The following is a 20,651-nucleotide window of genomic DNA, read 5'->3' as shown; positions in this document are numbered from 1 at the left end:
CCCTCGCACCCCCGGCGGGAAAAGAGGCGGCCTGCCGATACAGGGAAAACGTTGCAACCGAGGAGACACAAACTGCTGTCAAAACCAGAAAATAAACAAAACGAGGGTGGTGGGGATATATATATATATAGCTAGATATCTATATATAGTTATAGATTCATAGATATGTACATAAAAGTATCTTCCTTCACTGCCATTCAATCATTCTTTGCTGTTACTAGTAACAGCTGTAGGTATAAAACGATCCTGCCTGAGTGGGATTTTAAAGTTGTTGTAAACAAAGAACGCTACCCTGCTGGGTCTCAAATGCAGGCACTGCAGCACACTGGAGAACCGCTCAAGTCATCCTCATAGCTCCGAAAAACCCTTGTTCACAAGTACCACACAAAACAACGCATTTTTATCTTTAATCCAACACTCATGGAAGTAGCAAGCTATGGACCAATCACCGACTTCATTTTTCTTGAACTTCATGTCTCAGAAACTCAAGTGCTCGCATGGTGGTGTTGCTACTGTTTCTTGAGGGCACAAATCACGTCGTCATCTACATCTGCACAACACTTACCACTGTGGCAAATACAAAGCAGCGAGACCCTAAAGGTAAAGTCAACTGGAATCTGTCTATGAACAACTCAGTTTTCTTATTTTGAACCACGCACAGATCGATACGCAACGAAGGAACATTTAAACAGAAAAGAAGATTTTTAAAACAGTAAGTGAATAAATAGCTCACAAATTGATTCAGCAACCTGATTAAACTATAGCCACTGAAGGAACAGACGGAAACATGAGAAATAGAGATCCTGAAAACTCTTGCACTATTAATAACCTCCATCAGCAGTAGCAGCAGGTGCAATGAAATGACTGAAATGACACAGGACAAAAGAGCAATGCTGGGAGCCCAGCGGACAGTTCATCAGTCTTCCACAATGGACTCCCACATTTTCAAGTGTGGATAAACCCAAACCAGTTCTCAAATACCTGTGTCAGCATGGAAGTACGTTTAGCCCCAAGTGACTTTCCTCTTGCTTTTCACGACTCTTTCCTCAACAGAGGCAGTGGTTCTGTGCTCATGAAAACCTTTTTTTGGATGGGACAAGTGCGGCCATACAAAGCAGCAATATGTGCGTTGTAGAATACACACACCCTGCTTCATTCCTCTAACGTGCAAGCTGCAGCACACTGCTTCCCTATAGCAATAAATCATATTAAATCTCAATTTGGCATTCATGTGTCTTTCTGCTGAAGCCTATACAGAAAAAAAGCCTTTCTTAGCATGTAAGTACAGGTAGAGTTGCACCTGGAGCCAGTACAGATGAAGTTACCCCCACGTGCTCATGATCCAAATCCTACACACTGGGTCACACCATCGTTTTCCCTCTGCTTTCCAAGCCATTGCCAGCTTGGTTCACCATCCGTACCGCACCACACCACTCTTCCTACTCCCTTCATTCTTTTCATACTTCCAGTAATGGAGTGTGGCTACTCAGAAAAGAGTGCATGTGCCAAACGTGGGGCTCTTGGTACAGAAAGATCAAAATATCAGACTTAGTGGCTGAAATACCCATTTGCTTCAGGGCAACTTTCTGTGAAAATTTACTACATTAACTATAGGGTCATTTTGATTGTGACTGGCATTGGCAGTATCATCTGGAAATCATTCAAAGTCTTTCACAAAAAGCTATCACTTTATGCATCTTACCCCATTCATTTTAGTTTACAGACATTACTGCATGAAGAAAAACCTTGCTGGTAAAGCAAAGGTGGAGATCATCAGAATGACCTTCTCTCATGGAAATAAAATTTCTTCATTATTTTGCAGGCAGTACTTTCTTGGAAGTGTTTGACCCCTAAAAAGCTAGCTTTGTTCTCCTGGCTGTTCCAGGCCTTCCTGGCCTTTACACTGAGGCAACAAAATGTGACGACACAGGTTACTAAAGATTTACTCCAAGTCTTGTCATTTCAGTTGCATCTATGATTTTATTGAGACTAAATTCTTTTGACTTGCACTGACCCAGAATCTAATTTTATACATCAGCCCATGAATTCTTAACTGTCCCTTCTTCTGGCACTATTTGGTGAATGTGTGGGTTTTTACATCCACTTATTTAATTCCAGGTTTTCTTTTCTGTATCTTTTCCTAATTTTTTAAGCTTTTTTTTTTTTTAAATCTTGAAAACTTCAGTAAAAGCTAGAAGTGGAAGCAACAATACTTTGTAGCTGGCTATCTAACACCAAACCGATAAGACATATTATATAAAAGAAAATATTTTGGTATCATTTCCAATCTCTTATCATTTACATCATATGTGCATATGATGACAACGATGTATTTCGTGCACTTTGAATTCAAGTTACATGGCTAACCAGCATTTTTAGAAAATCACAGAGAAAGGAATGGGAATTTCATTTTATACTGTGTGGTACAGCAGCCCTGTGGGTCTCAACAACCTATGGTACCTATGGTGGAGCTTTCAGACAAGGAAGCATAAACTATTTTTTATGTTTCTGCAGTGGTGTGGTAAGTAGCAATAAGGTAGGGGAGCTACTCAACAGCAACATTGAATTTCACAGCATTTGTATATAACTCCTGAGCAAACAACATCTTCTAAGGAGGAATCTATAACCAAGAAAACAAAATTTCCATCCATTATCTTCACTCTTATTTTTTCCCTTACACTACAAAGACCAATACTGAACCAAAAGGATCAGTAGCATTTGATTATGCACAAAATGTTTATCAAAGAAATGTTTAACAATGAAAATAATATTAATCAGGAGCACACATGGAAATAAAAGTGCAATAAAACATCTACATGACATCCTAATGGCATTACTACATGAAAACTGAAAAGTGAAAGGGCTCGCGTATTCAAAATAATCTCCTGAGAATCCTGGGAAAATTTTAGAGACTATCACAAGCTCTTTTACATAAACTTATCCAGAAGTAAAAATGATACACAAGCAGTATGAGCATGTAGGATTTTCATAACATTATGCAAAAATGACAGATTAGTTCTGACAAAAAGCCATGAACTTCTCAAGCAGACGGAATCAAGTTTTGATTAAGCCTGATGTGCTTCACAGCCTTGGACTGAAGCTAGGCAAAACTCGGTGATTTTCACACAAGTCAGGCAAAACTCCACCACTGGTTTACTCAGCAGGACAATCAAACAAGGACATAATGTGTGAAACGGAAAAGTAAAGAGAAATAACTCATGCGATTCCTCTGCAGACTGAAATGGCTTTGTCCCAGATCTCTCTGGTGTTCTACACGAGTGCTACAGAAAACCCTAAGGTATAGAGACATTTACTGCAAGGAATGCAGGCTACCTCTCTGGTCTCTTCAATCATACACATGGGTAAAAAAGCAAAATACGGTCCAAAATTTTTTCCCCTTTGTCAAATCCCACCTCAGAGGTGGGAGGAGAGGGACTAAGGTTCTGCAAATCCCCTCAGGCTAAATTAAGGTGAAATGACACCAAATGATGAATTAAAAGTTTTACCTGTAATGGAAACAACTTGAACTTGGAAAATATAAAAGCGTTGGCAATGGATGCTCTTATTAGAAACATCTATAAGAGGAAGGAAAATGAAGAGAAAAAAGAGACAGGAAAGAAAGATGAGGAAAGGTAGCACCAATTTTTGCTCACGGCAATCGGCTTAACAGCTAACAACAAATTAGCGGCAGATCAAACGACAGCAGCTTTTCACACTACTTTTACAACAAACAGCAATATGGGCCTTGCATTACTTAAAGGGAAGGGAGAGAGAGAGAAAGAGAGAAAAGAAGATCACCAGCCCTGGTTCCAGCACAGGTCCTGCCAACAGAGTGCCCAGGCTCTGGGGGTGCCACCTACGCAGCGATCTTTTTGGAGTTTACAGGCAGCCAGCCTCCTCCCCTTAGTGGAGCTTCCTCATGTGATCTCCCCTGCCACATTTACCTTTGTTTGACCACTTCTAGGTGCAGGACTCTTGGTGAGGCGGGACTTGTTTAGCCCTTAACAAGGCTTGTTTTGTGGTAAGAAAACGGGAGTTGGGTACAGAGGCAACTAAAAGTGGTCTGCTAAGCTTTACCAGAGCAGCACGGGGCTGTGAGGCCTCGCCCATACCCCTGGCTTCACTTGGTTGATTCAGTGCCAGATTGAAGGCCACAAAGATGAGCAAGTTGCTCAGCTCTTGCCTTTGATCAGGTCTGGTGCTTATCGGCATGAGATAAACACAGCGCTCAGCCTCCGCTCTGGCGATTCTGTAGCCAACACCCACAGGCCTTGTCCTTCATATTAACACATTATATGAATGTTTGAGACGTTTAACTTCATATTGTCTGGACCCTTCTCAAAGCAACTTCTCAGTGACTGTATCTAGGCACACTGGCTTTCTGTCACCACTCCCCTGCACAGCTCCAACAGCACACGTTATGGAGACAGTCAGAACTGGATCCATAGAAGGCCTCATCAAAGGAGCCATTAGGGTATCTGTCCATCAGGCTATCCTACTCTCAACTATTCTAATTCATTTAGATAGTTATGCCAGAGAAGCAATATTTAGTCATGCTGCCGAAGGACACGTCTTACAGCCCATGCCAAATACATAGCTTATTTTACTTTGATTTGTAAAAGTTCTCAAAAATTAATAAAATACCAATTCCTCAACAGTCACTGGAAAGCAATCAACAGAGTAGAGAGACTTAAAAAAAGAAATTTGTGAACTTCCACGTTTTAATTTATACACTATTATCAAAGGTGTTTTTCAACAATTACTGTACCTGAGCCAGTAAAAGCAAAACATACCATTCAGTACTAAGGGAAAATTAAGGTAATAAAAGATAGTTCATTTTTCTGTTATCATCTCAGCCAGTAGTTAACACAGCTACTATTTATTTTGACAGAGAAATGCATCCAGTCATTACATGGAGAGATGCCCTAATTTCTACTTACACTGCATTTTGAGAATCGTTTATATACAGTAGTTTTACCCCGGATTTCTACCCTGGTGTAATTTTAATCTCTAGGAAGATGCAACATGATATTTAAAAATGTAACTAGGAAATTACTTTTTAGAACATTTTGAGTAATATTGAAGCCTTGCTTAAAATCACTGTCTGAGGCCTTCAGTCAGTCCTTTAAACAGGCAGCTCCTCTTCCCAGCTGTGCCAGGACTGAGCTCAGGACAGACCTTGCAGGAAGGTGCAGGCTCGGGAGCCCACCCTGTATTGCCCAAGCTGGGGTTTTTAAGGGAAGTGAGAAATCTGCCAGCAAAAATAACTATGCAAAACCCAACATTTATGGTTATGATCACTGTGCCCTGGTTTCAGAAGTTGACTTAAAACATTATATATTCTATTGCCTTAGGAATTTGTCACTGTCAATGTAACATAAGCTGATGCAATATTTTAAATATATCCTTTAAGTTGAGGCAAATGTGCTGCAACATAAAGAGTGAAATCCGCAGTTGTCCCTGTCTGTAAGTTACTCCCTTCACTTTTGGGCAAGTCAGCATATCTCTAGAAGAAATCCTCAATACTCTTCTTCTCCACAAGTATAGATAAAAGAATCCATTAATCTAAATTTTTAGAAGATTGGAATTCACTGCCAGTCAAAACAAATCAAACTAACAGGATGCTTTTCTCTGTCAGAGATTAAATCCTTACTTAATAGAATACAAAACAGTTGCACTTGGTACTGCCACCACTGAAGAAGTGTCCTTCCTCTCCCCATCAGTAATAGATCTGTCAAACCACAGTTATCAGAAGATCCACTATAAGCAGCAGCTTCTTTTCTAGGCAGTGAGAAAATTCCCATGTTTTTCTTCACGTCTCTGTAGAAAAGTAAACCTTACCTAGTTTAATTCCGAAACAAAGGCTACAAGGAACAGTAGATGTTGTTTCAGAAAAAATTATGTCTGCAGCTGGATCTAGAAGATTGGTTTGTGATGGGAGGCTCACATACATTCTGCTGCCTGGAGAAGACGAAGAATATGCAATTTCTTGGTCTGTGTGCTCTGGTTCACACAGACAGCGCAAGTAAGGCAGAGAAGGAACATGAAGATTAAAAAAAAACAAACAAACTAAACCAAACAAAAAACCAAACCAACAAACAAAAACACAAAAACCAAACCAACCAACCAACCAAAAAAAACCACACAAGAAAAACAGCCGCCAAAAAAAGAGCAAACATGAGGGCCCACTGATTCATTCCTCAAAATTGAGCCGCTATCTCCTTTTGTTCTGGCAATCCCAAATGTCTCTGGACATTCACCTCCTGCTATATAATAGAAGTTTCTTACATGGCTCAACCTCCAAGTCAGTTTAACGCATTTTACTGAAATCTCTGATTTACTGTCCCTTGCTTTTCTGTGGGGCCTGATCTGTAGCCCTGTTGGCAGCAGCCTCTTGCACGGCTGGTGCTCCTCATGCTCCTCTGTGCAGCACAGAGCTTCCTTGGTGGGGAGAGCGCTAGGAGACCACCAAACCACAAGTTCAAATCATTTCTTCTATGGCACAGCGTTTGGGGATCAGGCAGGAGAAGCACGTCTAGGCCAGGCAGAGCAGCACCACCTCAGAGATGAAATCCCAAGCCAGAAGGTGCTAAGGGACAGGGCCAACCAGCCCAGGCACTGGCCAGACTGCCCCTGCTCTGGGTCCCCAGGACTGGTACCCCTGCAGCGCTGCTCTGTGGCCTCCAGTGGTCCTGCTCATCCTCAGCATGCTCAGCTGCTGCAAACAAAATGCTGCGTTACACGGTGAAGAAATACTAAAAGCTCACAGCTAGGCCAAAATCGCACAACCACCAAACTCTGGGAGATTTTCCTCTGAAATGCTTCTAATTCTTACCCAAGATGCCCCATCAACTTAGCATGGCGCTTTTACTCTTTGGGAACTGTTCTTACCCACTTACTTTCCTGTAAAGATACATCTGAAAGATGACCCAGTAGGTTCCTCATGCAGTCCCAAAGCTGGCTGACTGGATGATTCTTGGCGGCCTTGATTGTGTATTGAGTCCTTCTGCTCTTACAGACAGCACCTTAGATTTGCTATACTCCTCCACCCATCCACAGAGGCTGCTACTGATGCTTTAGCATCACCTAATTCACCACTTATTTATCATTTAATTTTTACACCATTTTGCAGAGGCTTTTAAAAACAATTCTTCACTCTTTTCTCCCCAAATGAAGAATCACAGAATCATTAAGGTCGGAAGAGACCTCTAAATTAATCAAATCCAACTGTCAACCCAACACCACCATGCCCACTAAACACTATCCCAAAGTGCCACACCTATACGTTTTTTTGAACACCTCCAGGGATGATGACTCCACATCTACCATCCTTTTAAAGCATATTGAATCACACTCCTTTTGGACAAGGTACCCACCACATGATCACGATACATGCATGACTCAGATCACAGATCTGATCTGATGAGTCTGTTGGCATGAGGAGCTTCTCTCCAAATTAGCAGTACTAGCTTAGTTCTGCTGTATGCAAACAGCACAGGCACAGTGCAAACAAGCCTCGGATAATTCAAATCCCAGAATGTCAGATAAATGCTGTTAGGAGTTTTGTTACAACCTCTGCAGCTTCAGGTGCTTCAGCTACCAAATCAAAGGCAGACTTCAAAGGTCCTTGTTACGCGGTACACAACATGGGGAGCGACTGCAAGGGAGCACGACAACTAACAAACATCATCAAAGGTAACAACTTTTGTGCAAGGAATTGCGGTGGGGGGGGACAGACTTGAGGGTTACATGGCATTTTTTTGTTTAAATATTGCTACAAGTGTTGGTAGCTCTGTTTTTGGCAGGTATATTTTTCTCTAGGTTTTTTTTTTGGAGGGGAGTGCGGTTTTTTGTTTGGGTTTTCTTTGTTTGTTGTTGGCTTTTCAAGCAAATCAGAAAAGTGGGTCTCATTTTCTTTTGTATTACCAGAGCCAGTTATTTGTTCTTCAGCTACTTGGCAACATAGGATAATTTAGAACTCCAGGGAGACTTAGTATTTCTCTGTAGCTTGAGCACTTGAAGTGGGAGTGTTGGGTAAGCTGTCCAAGGGGAAACCCAGGTGGTAACAGCAGAGAGGAATTTCAAAGGAAGTTTTCAAATGACCCAAAGAGGAGGGTGGCTGGGCCCAAGAAAGGCTTTGGCCAGGTACAAACCCTGCAAGACCAGCTGCAGATCTGCCTCCTTGGGCTGGCTTAAGGAAGCATGAGGTCAGGGTTTGCTCACACCTGATCTTAAACTCAGGAGGCTGAATTGTTTAAGGCCATGGCCCAGGCTTAATGCACAGCTGGTGTCCACTGTCATATAGGACCACATTCCTCTGAGTTCAGTTCTTGGGAATAACAGAGGTTCAGCTCCCACTCCAATCCCAAGAGCTTTCCCAGTGGACTCTATCAGTTTCCCCATATTCATATGGCACCTCACAGTATTTTCTGGAGCTGACGGATCATGATTTAGGCATTATTAATATAAAAGTCACATTCTTTTTCCTAGGCTATTCTCATAGCCCTCATGTACCTGGACAGGTAATAACCAACTTGCATAATTTTTTTTTTTTTTTTTTAAAGCACCTGCTTAAACCTATTCAGACAGGTGACTTTGGCAACTGCTGCCACTCTGTTTCCTATGGACAGGTCCTCTCTCGCAGTTATAATGAGTTGGCCATATTTTAAAAGAACACCAGAATATGTTTCCTGCTCCACCCGTAACAGCTCCTTAACAGATGGCTCATTGTGTCCCTACAGATGAGAAAGCAGGGAAGATCACATCTCTCAAAAGAGTTACTATATTATCCACACCGAGTATTACAATGTCATTAAGGACATGAAAATCTACACAGTATTAAAACCCTATTATTTAGTACAGCATCAGCCTCGCAGTGTCTTTGTGTCACGTTGAAGTCGTAGCACGTACTTTCTGTGCAGAAGCAACTGCTGTTGCCTCCAGGGTTCTCAGCCCATTGTCCACCTTGCCTTGAAGGAATCATAATAAAAGTAAAATATTTGACTGTAAGCTAATAAGAAAAAAAAAAAAAAAAGGGATTCTGTAAAGGCTTGAAAGTTGATCAGCAAAGCCCCCAGCTCAGAGCCGTGGGCAGGAACAGGACTGGCACAGCGCTGGGCCAGTAACAGGCACCCGAGCTGCCCAACCCCAACAGAGCCCCAGAGGTCTCCTTTGACAAAGCGTCCACCACCATTTGAAAGGTTCTGGATATGGCCAAATGTCACTGATCGGAGACACCAGAGCATCATGTGATTTGGGGTGACTTAGTTTTGAGATTAAGTTTTCTTGGTACCGTGAATTATCAAAACCGGTGGTGACAACAGGTACCATTCCTGTTGGCAGAGTCCAGTACAAACCAGACCAACACTGATCTAAACCTGGAGTTTAGCAACCCACCGTAGTAGCCAAAGAGAAAAAAACAGAAATAAGGAAACTCTGAAGATAATCTCTCTTTCTAATAAGAATAGTTGCTACTCCTGTAAATGCTTAATTAAAACCTTCCGGCATTAGTTGTAAGTTTTGTATTAAAGATGACAATAAACATGTTCATAACAATAACAAGGGTTTGTTTTAATAGACCGTTCCAGGCGTTAAACACATTAACGACCCATGAAATAACTGCTTCATCTGCTACACATTAAACAATGTTGTTATAACACCGTATTAATTGAAAACCTACTCTCTAAATAGGAGATTACAGACTGGATAGTGGAAGAGAGATTTACAATTAAGTTTCTTTGTATAGGAAAATTCAACATATAAATTAGAGGCATGTAGTCAGGTGAGTAGTGAAATAAGTGGGTCTTGCCAATTATATAGCAACTTTTTTAGTTGTAGTTAGATTCTGGCAATCTTCTGTTAATCTACTCATTGGAAGTTAATTGGTAATTTGGAAATTTAAATTACTAAAAACCGATTTAGACCTTTAAGTAAAAGGCACCACTGTTTTGAAACATTAATAATATTTGTTGTATGAAGCCTTTAATAAGCTCAAATTTGCAACTCAGCTCCTTAAAGCCACACCATTGAGCTGTTTATGTTAAAAGTCTCTTCTTGAAATAAAAACAATAGTCCCCGTCATGCCTTTGATTTGAGCACAGTGCCACTTCTAAGTAGCACTGTAATTAAAGATGAGCATATTCCACTATGAATTAGCCTTATCTGTGCAGAATCCTGAATGCACTGACAGCACTGCAACAATTATAAAATATAAACTGGCTCAAATCTTCATCAGATAGGGAATATATTTTCTCTAGCAGCATAAGTAATATAGAGAGCAATACATGTGAAATTATCAGTCTGTTTTTGTAGCATCTGTAGTTTTTTTAATAAAAGAAAAAAATCAGACTGAAAAGAGACAATTATTTTACTGTCTGTTCCTTAGATATCAGAAAGAATTTTGAAATTCATCAAAGCTAACCTTCTGTTATGTACAACAGGCTAAGCTGAAAAGAATGTTAACAAGTTCAATTTTCATTCAATCAGCACTACTGCTCTCTGAAATGTTTCATTGCAGGAAAGAAATAAAAATAATCTATATGGTAATTATGAGGATGAATCCCCCAGTAACTTTCAGCTACATGAAAGGTCAGTTCTATTCAAGATATTTTATCAGTCCCCTGCACATACTCCTGTCCTGTCATTTTAAATCTGAACAGCATTTTATTTTCCCATTTACAGCTACCTGCAGAATTAAGTACTTAAGCCAAATAAGAAAAAAAAAAAAAAAAGAAGAAAAAAAAGAAATGTTGAATGCTGGCAAAGGCTATAATAGCATGGAGATAAATCGTTCAGCTGCTCTCTCTCAAGCCTCTGGGGCTGCAGATTTTTCTTCTCCTGGTGCACTGTGGGTATTCAAAACTTGTTCAACATGATTTCATTTCATTTCAGGCACTGCCTGAGAAAACTAAATTACAGAATCAATCATACAGAAGGTCAGAGTGAGACTTCATTACAAGTATTGCATGCTTGCATGAATATCTTTCATTTATGACTGACCCAATATGTCACAATAGCTGTCTAGTAAAAATAATCCACTTTCTGAAATTGATGTACTACTGATGTCAATGCTACTCAGCAGGCTGGGCAGATTAGAGAGAGGTGTTAAAGAAAGGAACCCTCAGGAGCACAAGTTGTAGTTTTATAGAATTGCCACAGTTTGCAGATTAAAATAATTTTTCTACGGGCAGCTCAACAGAAAACAGAGCGTTAATAAAAAATATTGAGAGTTGATTTTTAATGAGGCTATCGCTGTTGATTTCCACTTACTTATATTCAAGTATTTGTAGGGATAACATTTGCATCATGTAAATCCATGTGTTCTTTGAAGTCAAATGTACATCAGCACACCATTTTTCAGTGACTCAGTTTTTGAGCATCAGGATTTTATTTGCATCTCATTAAAATATGAAAATTAATCAAACTGCCTCCATTTTATCTCCACTTTTTTGTTGCCATTGTCGGTTTCTAAATGTAGAAAAATGCTGTTGAACAAGATAAATGTGTTGTGTTTGTTGCCAATAATAATGAAGTTAATCAGCATTGTGACAAATTGTCACACTTTCCACAGTGTTATCACCGTGCCTGGATCCAGCTCCTGCGCATCAGAAAAACCCCTGCCTTGTCCTTAATAGCATGAACAATTGTTAACTCATCAATACAATCTTTTTATAATTGCTAGGCCACCTTTGTTCTGAGAATAATGTTCTTGCACCATGAATTATTTTTTCAGTATATTAGGACACAAAGAATACGTTAGAAAGAGAATGATCTCCTTTTTTGTGTGCGTCTTCCTGTGGTAAGTATGCGAGATACTTGCCGAAGTATTACGAGGTAGCTCGCCAACTCCATACCCTAAGGGAGACACAGGAGAACCTTGACATAACCTATTTTTAATCATGCCTCTGGCAATTCTGCATTCGAGTTTATAGGTGAACATGTCAGGTAGTACATAGAAAAAAGCCAAAGACACACAGTATTAATCATAATTCTGTCCAAGCCCATTTTATTTTTTCAACGTTTGCGATTTAAAATCTCATGACATTTCTTCAAGGTGAAATTCTTCTACTGGACTTTTCGACAGGGTAGGACTGCATTTATCTAAATTAAATACTGCTTACAGTAAAGCTCTCCAACACTTCACAAGATAACCAATAAACTCAATGCAGTTCATATTAAAATAATTTAAGTTTGGATTCAGCTAAAGAAGCTTTAGCGATTAGCAATACAGTATTAATACAGCCTTTAAATAAGACTATCCTAGTATCACTGGATAAGAACATTGTTCTGTAAGTGTATACGAACGTCATAATTATTTTACAACCCCATCTTTAGTTCTTTCAGATATAGTAAATTCAATTGACCATGAAATGAAATTTCATAGTCAAAATGCCTCCTTTACATTTTTTTTATTGCCGCAATAAAGTTTTTATAGCTCCAAGGCAAGGTAATTCATGAAATGTATAATTTAAAGATGAATTCTAATATTATTAATAAATATTTACCAGTTCAATAAAGTGCACATTTTTCCACATAAAATATGATATAATGTTTTCATTTTCTATTTTTGAAATACAGATTAACTGCTGGAAAATTTGAGTACTGAAGAGAGCTACGCAAGTTCAGGGGAAACCTATGCCAGAACCCTCTGTTAATGTTTTCAGGCTTCCTGATGCTCCCCAGCATTTATGAGCAGAAGAGAAGTTGACTATTGACTGAAACGCAATGGCGGGGATAAAACGAACCAGGCAGTTGTGGGGAAGCTCTGACACACAAACCTCCCTACGTGGCTCCTCCGTATCAAATCTCACGATTCCTGCAGCAAAACTACATGCAAGCGCCCAACGTACAGCTCTGAGGCGGCAGTCACCCTGAACATGCCACTGGGCTACTGGGGTAAGGAGGCACGAGCTTCTCTAGATCTTCTCTTGGGCGTACACAGGAACAAATCCTTACTATTGAAGCCAGTGTAAACCATGGCATTAATTTCTACATTGCACAGTCTAGGAAAAAAAAAGGAAACGCTGTAAAGCCTCTTATCTGGTGGCAGAAGATGTGAGAGAAAAGATACCTAACTAGGAGGCCTCTACTGGTTGCAGCTATTATGGTAACAGCCACAATCAGGGAAAGGACACAAAATTAAAAGGCAAAGCTGGGTCAGGTTACAGAGCCCTTGATACCACTGAGGGGACACTCATCCACCCAACACAAGACTGATCCAGCCCACGATACTTGTTACAGTTTTCTGAGCAAGTTTCATTGGATTCAGTGTGTACACACTCCATTACTTTAGATTTCAGGCATAACATTCCTGATGCTCAGGTGTTATTAACCTGATCTTTCTACAGTAGCCACCCAACATGTCCAAGTGCATGCAAAATCCCACGCAAGATGGGATCGGAAAAGAAATATCAAATCCTTCAAGGCCCATTTTAGGCAATCTCTGCTTTGCATCTATGGAATTACTGAAGTCTGTATTAGCTCCAGCGACTCTTCATGACTTCAAAGGAAATATTAAATGTTAAAAATTGCAACGAAGACAGCAGCCTGCAGAATTCCAGAGAAATATTTGCTGTGTGTTGATTTGTAAATCTTCAATTAATTTTCATTTGCCAGAATAAGAAAAAAAGATTTACATGAAATCATAACATGACAGCACGATGACCTTTATTGAAGTCCAGCAGTAAATCTGTATTTTCACTACACCAAGTCTAGCAAAAGGTCCTATGTAAAACAGCTAACCAGAAAAAAAATAAAGTTGATGTAAAATCTCTGTTCAAGCTAAACATCCACTCTGTCTTCAATATGCAATACAGAACCTAATTCTAATTGTAACCATTGAGTTTAAAACGCTAAGTATGATAAACTGACTCGCAGCTGTGTCTCATCACTGGGAACATGAACGTTCCTGCACAAAGCTTAGAGAAACCTATGCAGGGAGATCCCTCAGAGCTGCAAGGGAAATACAACAAGAGAGTGGAAACTGCCCCAGAAACCCACTGAGATCGCAGCCATGAAGCACGTATCGATTCTGGAGAAGACTCAATACACCTTTGGTTTTGATAGCTCTAATGAACAGGGATCACACACAGAATCACACAGAATCGCTCGGTTGGAAAAGACCTCTGAGATCATCATGTCCAACCGTTCCTGTCTACCCACTAACCCATATCCCTAAGTACCTCATCTGCCCATTTTTTAAATACATCCAGGGATGGTGACTCCACCACCTCCCTGGGCAGCCTGTTCCAGCCTCTGACAACCTCCTCAGTAAAGAACTTCCTCCTTATCTCTAACCTGAACCTCCCTTGGCACAGCTTGGTGCCATTTCCCCTTGCTCTCTCCTCCATCACCTGGGAGAAGAGACCAGCACCCACCTCTCTACAACCTCCCTTGAGGTAGTTGTAGGTGGTGATGAGGTCTCCCCTCAGCCTTCTCTTCTCCAGGCTAAACAACCCCAGTTCCCTCAGCCGCTCCTCATCAGGCTTGTTCTCCAGACCCCTCACCATCCTTGTGGCTCTTCTCTGAACTCGCTCCAGAACCTCAACATCCTTCTTATAGTGAGGGGCCCAGAACTGAACACAGTTCTCGAGGTGCAGCCTCACCAGTGCCGAGTACAGGGGGATGATCACCTCCCTGGACCTGCTGGTCACACTGTTTTTAATACAGGCCAAGATGCCTGTATATATATTTTTTTTCACTGTTGGCATGCTAAGTCTGGCTCCTTTTCTGAGCTCAGTAATGTGCTTTCAAAATATCCTGATGGCTGTCAGATGTGGGTCCTGTCTTTGAAACATAGACAAGCAATTCCTTCTAAATGCCAACACAACAGTCCTTCAACTCCCGATGCCACTGCCAACTGTGTAACACATTCCTGAACTTCAGCAGCACTTGGGATACCCATGATGCCAATGGATATGGGCTTCCCAGTCCATTCCTAAAATTAAAATTCTGTGTTTACAAACCTGACTGCTTCTTCACAAGAGATGTGTTCACACGCAGCACTGCATTGACCTGTACGCTAACAACCATGTTTATTTATCTTCCCGAATCCACCACTATTAAACCTGTAACCATTTGCCAAGCACCTCAGGGAACTGGAGAGTGCCATACTGCTGTTTGCTGTGTGACACTGACAACACGTGTCACTGTCCACACACAACACGCCTGCTCACAGTTCAGAGAGCTGGCAAACACTTGGTCCTACCACACCACCAAGAAAAATCACACAGATCTTCCAAGAGGCCAATTAAAGCTGATAAATGATACAATTCGACATTATTATCCTTTGACAGACAATATCAGGCAATGGAAACGTACAAAGAACCGGACCTACCATGTGCAGTCCGTTGCTGTGGATGACGCCGTCTTGCTCCACCAGATTTCGGGATATTGTAATAGAGGGAAGATCCAGGCTCTGGGGGGGAAACTGAGGCGTAAATTCATTTCCTTGAGCAGGCAGCTGGTCCCCTAAGCCCTGGAAGGGCAGCAGGATATCTGCCATTCCCAGGGCAGGGTCTGACTCAGGTGGGGGGGTAATGGGTGGGATTTCGAACTCCTCATCCCCAAGGCTCGGCGTATGGAATGTCTGCTGGAAAAGGACAGGACAAGGCAAACCACATTAGGGCACGCCACTCTCAGCGAACACCTTTGGACCTGCAGTCCAAACCTTGGTTTGTTCTCAAACGTAAACTCTAAATGCAACAAAACTCTTGAGTTTCGGATACTGAAGGGGTTTGCGGAACATTCTGATTAAAGATTTAAGTCTCATTATCATATGGCTTTCATGGAGTATCAGTATTAACGGTTTTTTAATGCACACTTAATTAGCAACATCTGTCTTTGTTGTTAGTCTGAATATCAGCTACATTGGATTTGCCTGTACAACAAATCGCCACTTCACTGATGTTAGTAAAATAGCAAAAACAGCTTACATCACTCTCATGCTTCATAAAATACTGATGATTTTGTAGCATACGCACATTAATTCAGCATTGACCATTTCACATCTTTTGTTTCCTTTTTATCCACTAATAAACATGAAATATTATAATTCTGGTCTTTATTTCTTTTCTCTTCCATCCCAAAAGTACAATGCACTCTTTTGAACAAGGGTTGCAATTTGGAGGAGACACACAAATAAAAGCACGAGGGCGATTACTGCAGCTCCCCGTGCTTTCTGAAGCAAGCCAGCTTTGTTTGAACAGTCGGTTTGTTACAAACTAAACACATGTTAAGATGCCTTGAGCAAAACACTTACTGCCAGTTATCTTCAGGGTTTGTGCGTGTTTGTACGTGTGCATGTGTCTGTCAAAGATAATCTTTATTCAAGTAGAGTTGGTATCTGGCTTCAACGTTGCTGACTTTTATTTGGGAAACAAATGAGCTGTGCTTATTCAAATTTCTTGTGAGTTAAATGAACTTTCATATATTATTTCAGGTCCACTGCTGCTTAATAATAGAAATTCAGTCCTTGAAATTAGGCCATTTTAAATGTACCCAAATCAGGACTGCCTTGATCAAATTGGGCAGTTGGCAATCCTAAAACAGGCATTCTTGTCTTGTTCTGGACGTGCAAGGCTGCTCTGGGATTTGTTTGTTTGCATTAGTTCAGGATTTGAGTTTGGGGGGGGCGGAATTGCTTTATGTATTATTTACATTGTTTGAAAGAGTGACTTAATGCCAGTTAATTTAAAAATTATATGTTCAGTGAAAGATCTCATTAACTGCTGCAAATTGTCATCCTTCAAACTGTTAATGATGATATAAATTAATAACTGCCTGAGAGAAGACGAAAACTGAAACACAAGACAAACCTTTGCTCGCCTATAGAACCTGTCAGCTGTCATTATTGGTCGCGCACCAGAAATGATGAGGTCCCAGCCTGCCACAGTCTGCAGCGCCGGCAGAGCCTGCTGAGACGCTGCCCACCTCGCTCGAGCTGTGAGACTGTAACTTAATTCTGGATGGGCCTTGGTTAGGGAGGCAGCCGACGTCCCCGCCGCTGCGCTACGAAAGGTGCAACTTTTTCTTCCTGGAGCTCCCAAACACAAAGGATGGATTGGCCAGGAGAAGTGGCTGGCTAATGAACATAACCCTATGGCTGCATTTGCAGTTATTTTGGCACTAATATGGTCTAGTAACAGATGCAACTGTAATTTGTGACTCATTTGCTACCCCATTACTGCTTAATGAAATCTAACATATCACATTAACAATACGGATAAACACTCATTCTTGATATGTGGCATTTGGCTGTTTTCATTACCACTGTAATTAACACTTGAAATATTATTTCAATAAATATTTAAGGTGCTTTAAAATGGGTTGTAGCAATCATGACAGAGACAGAAAACATAAAGCAAATGTGTGGCTTCTAAGCCTGAATGTGCTCTAGGATTTCACTCTTAAGGCATTATTTACAGGAATAAAACGGGCTTCTAGCTCAGCAGTGCTCAGACCCAAAATCATAGCGAGAAAGCTACGTTCACGTTAATGTAAAAACACCATAATTAAATACATTGTAATGCAGTAATTGCAAAGTTGGGTTCACTCTTTAATGTGAACACTAACACTTAATCGTATTTTTATTCCATGCTCAAGCAAAAGGGTTCAGTGAAATCAGTATTATTATAGTACATTTGAATCTCTCTTTACTTGACATATTCATGAGAGAGTAGTAATTATAAGAACTGGATTTTTTTCCCATTTAACAGAACAATTCTAGGACAGCTGTATAAAGATATAACACAGCTAGATAATAATACAATATTTTTCCTAGAAAAGTGGTATTCATCTTAATACTTACAGCTTACTACAAATGGGAGAGTAAATTGATGAATACCTTAACACTTTCTAAATGAGAATTTAATTCTCACAATAGAACTTGTCCAAATATGTATATATCTTTTTTAAAAAACATATAACAAACCTAAGATTGAGGATAAAATAGATGTAATCTAAAGAAGAAAGCAAGCCCCTTAGTGAAGTAGTCTTAAATCCAAATCACTGAGCTATTCAGCCTGTAAAAAGAGCTTGAATGGTATGCAATTTGGGATTTCAGGAAGGTGCTGTTATGACCAAAAGATGGTAGAACATTTGTGGGATTTATCTTACCAATCACATTTTTAAAAGTTATTAACTTTTCAAATATTTATATCTTACACATTTTTTAAAAAACTGTGTGCATGCTTAAATGCCATCTGTACTGAAATGTTCAAAACATTTGTTCCTTTTGATAAAAATGCAAATCTGGAGAACTGTTGTATCAACATATAACAGCCAATGTCTGACACGGTGAATTATCACAGCTGGAATTAAATTGTCTCTGAACAGCTGCTGGCAGCAGAGCTTTCATCAATGTTTGATTCAAATGTAGGAAAGAAATTCTACAGAAAGAAACATCATGTTGTCATTACAGATGGGGTTTGTGTTCATTATCACAAATAACACTGGAGCTAGTGCCAAACAGTATTTCCTTATCTAAGCGATCTTGCTGGGTAAAAAGAGATGGTGACCATTGTTATAAATGATTCATAGAATACGACGCTTAATTCTAACCTTCGTATTTATTACACCTTTCTGCTTATTTTCTCCCACATCACTTTTTTTAAAAGTACACAAACATACCTGTGACCGAGTCACCACTTACAGAATGTAAAATCAAGGCTGCCCAGTTTTCTAACCTTGCCTTGTGTTGACCAGATCATTTATGGCACGCGCCCTACGTAAATACTTTGTGCTTGTTCTCCATATTGCTAGGCACACCACTAGACAGGGCATTGTGCACTTTCTATCCTTCCCTTTGGAATAACAGCCGTTGAGTTTCAGGCACGAGGAAAGGTGTTTTTGTCTGGAGTCACGGTGGTTGATAAGCACGTTGATAGCTTATCCACTGGCTGTACAACGGCCCCGCTGTCACGGACCCGGTCGTTGCCATACCTTCCTCCCGTTCCCATTCTCCAGGGCAGTGACCAAACACGTCACTTCCACAGTGCAGCCAGCCCCACCACCCCGGCCACTGCGCTTGCTCTTGATCCTGGTTAGAAGTTTCCTTCATGCAGCACATACACTTAGGCAACAAAGGTGGGCTTGGTTTTCTAACTTATAGGAGTATTAAGAACCCAAATCAAAATGTTTGTGTCTGTAACAGAAATTAGCACATTAGCTAGTAATGACTAGTACTAAGCTTGCCTTCCAAGTGTACACCTACTGTGCTTTTTATTTGTTTCCTTCTGTTCATAATTTTTTTCATACATAGAGTAGATTTGTTTCTATTGACATGCTATGTAAGTAACAGCCTTATGGACAGCTAAATTGACTAGCAATGGAGAGCCGTCAGGTTATTTTCTTTCTCATTAAAGTCTTTATTTTGTGCTCCATAAACCACACAGAAATTCAGCACTTTACTCTTCATCCATTCAAAGTCTGTTAAATTATCACAGCAAACAGCAGAATACGAGCATAGATAAAAAAGAAAACCATCTACCTCATTTGCAGCAAGAAATGCATTATTTGCCTCTGCCATGTTCATGTAGTTGTTATTGTTTCCAAACTGAAAGAAAAACAAATATTTGGATTTTAATGTATGCCACGATAAACTTTTTTTTACCCTACCACTGGCATAGAAAAAGTTGAAAAAAAACCAACAAAAACAAAACAACAAACAGGAAAGATGCAATTTTGCAGAAGTTCTCTGAATTCAGAACTAAGATTGGATTCAACATCATCATTATTATTATTATCATCATCATTATTACATACTCTGCATCCCTAGGTCTGTACCTGGAAGATATCCAAACATATATCTTCAACTTTCATGGTCTATGTCGCAAAGCCACCCCACAGACCTAGAGGTGAGTTTGGAAATTTGCCATCATTAGAAAGACACTGTTCTCCAGAAAAGACACTTCGACTCTACTCCATCTTTCCTGACACACATTATAATATTTCTGTAGACGATCCTGATCCGGAGGACTGCTGCAGCTAGAAGGAGCTGGTGCGTTACTATTCCAAGTAGACCTGGCTTTAAAGAGATGAAGGTCAATAAGGTGAAGAAAGAGAATCTGCAGCGTTGGTCTTCAAATCCCATTCTTTCCACAAAATTAAGAAACTAAACAATCACCCTTTGTTTATTCTTCATTCTAGTTGAGCTCCCAAACTCCCAGTGAACATGAACACCAGAAGATTTCGCAAATCAGAGAAACTGTATCACACTGAGGCCTTGAGCTCGACCCAGAGTGGAGGGGGCTGAGTGCCTACCCACTCCCACCGAGGTGCAGCTCCTCTCACACATGAGCCATCTGAAAGGATGCTCTCAAGTCACTTCCTCCAAATTCTCAAGTAGGAACGTTTGCTGAAGAAGAAAAGCACTTTTTTATAGACTGAGCATAGGAAAGAAAGAGGTTACCAACATTTAGTTGATTGGCACTTGGTGCGCCTTAAATGGCACTGCCAAAAAGCAGGTAGTTTGGTCACTATTTCTGCATGTGTTCCTGGACCAGGCAGGCATCTAGAGTCAGATACCATGCATGGCACACAGTTACCACTAAATCATAGGCTTTCACATCTTCATACATCTATTATCAGGCCCAGCGCACACTGCAAAGGGTATCAGATGAGAGAAAAGGCCCTGTGCTGTCCATCACTGCTGC

General features: G+C 40.4%; 1 protein-coding gene across 1 annotated transcript in view; it reads right to left on the bottom strand.

Moving 5' to 3' along the window:
- Positions 1-19,818, bottom strand: part of TOX3 (TOX high mobility group box family member 3) — a 26,427-nt gene extending 6,609 nt beyond the window's left edge. Inside the window, exons 1-3 of the mRNA XM_010180480.1 lie at positions 19,783-19,818; positions 19,487-19,552; positions 15,335-15,589 (exon numbers count right to left, since the gene is read on the bottom strand). Of these exons, the coding sequence (XP_010178782.1) occupies positions 15,335-15,589; positions 19,487-19,552; positions 19,783-19,818 (357 nt within the window). The remainder of the gene's footprint in view (positions 1-15,334; positions 15,590-19,486; positions 19,553-19,782) is intronic.
- Positions 19,819-20,651: the final 833 nt, after the last annotated feature.

Source organism: Mesitornis unicolor, unplaced genomic scaffold (genome assembly GCF_000695765.1).
Source record: "Mesitornis unicolor isolate BGI_N332 unplaced genomic scaffold, ASM69576v1 scaffold9040, whole genome shotgun sequence".
Lineage (NCBI taxonomy): Eukaryota > Metazoa > Chordata > Aves > Mesitornithiformes > Mesitornithidae > Mesitornis > Mesitornis unicolor.
Note: the sequence above shows the minus strand (reverse complement) of the source record. Positions and strands in the feature narration are given on the sequence as shown.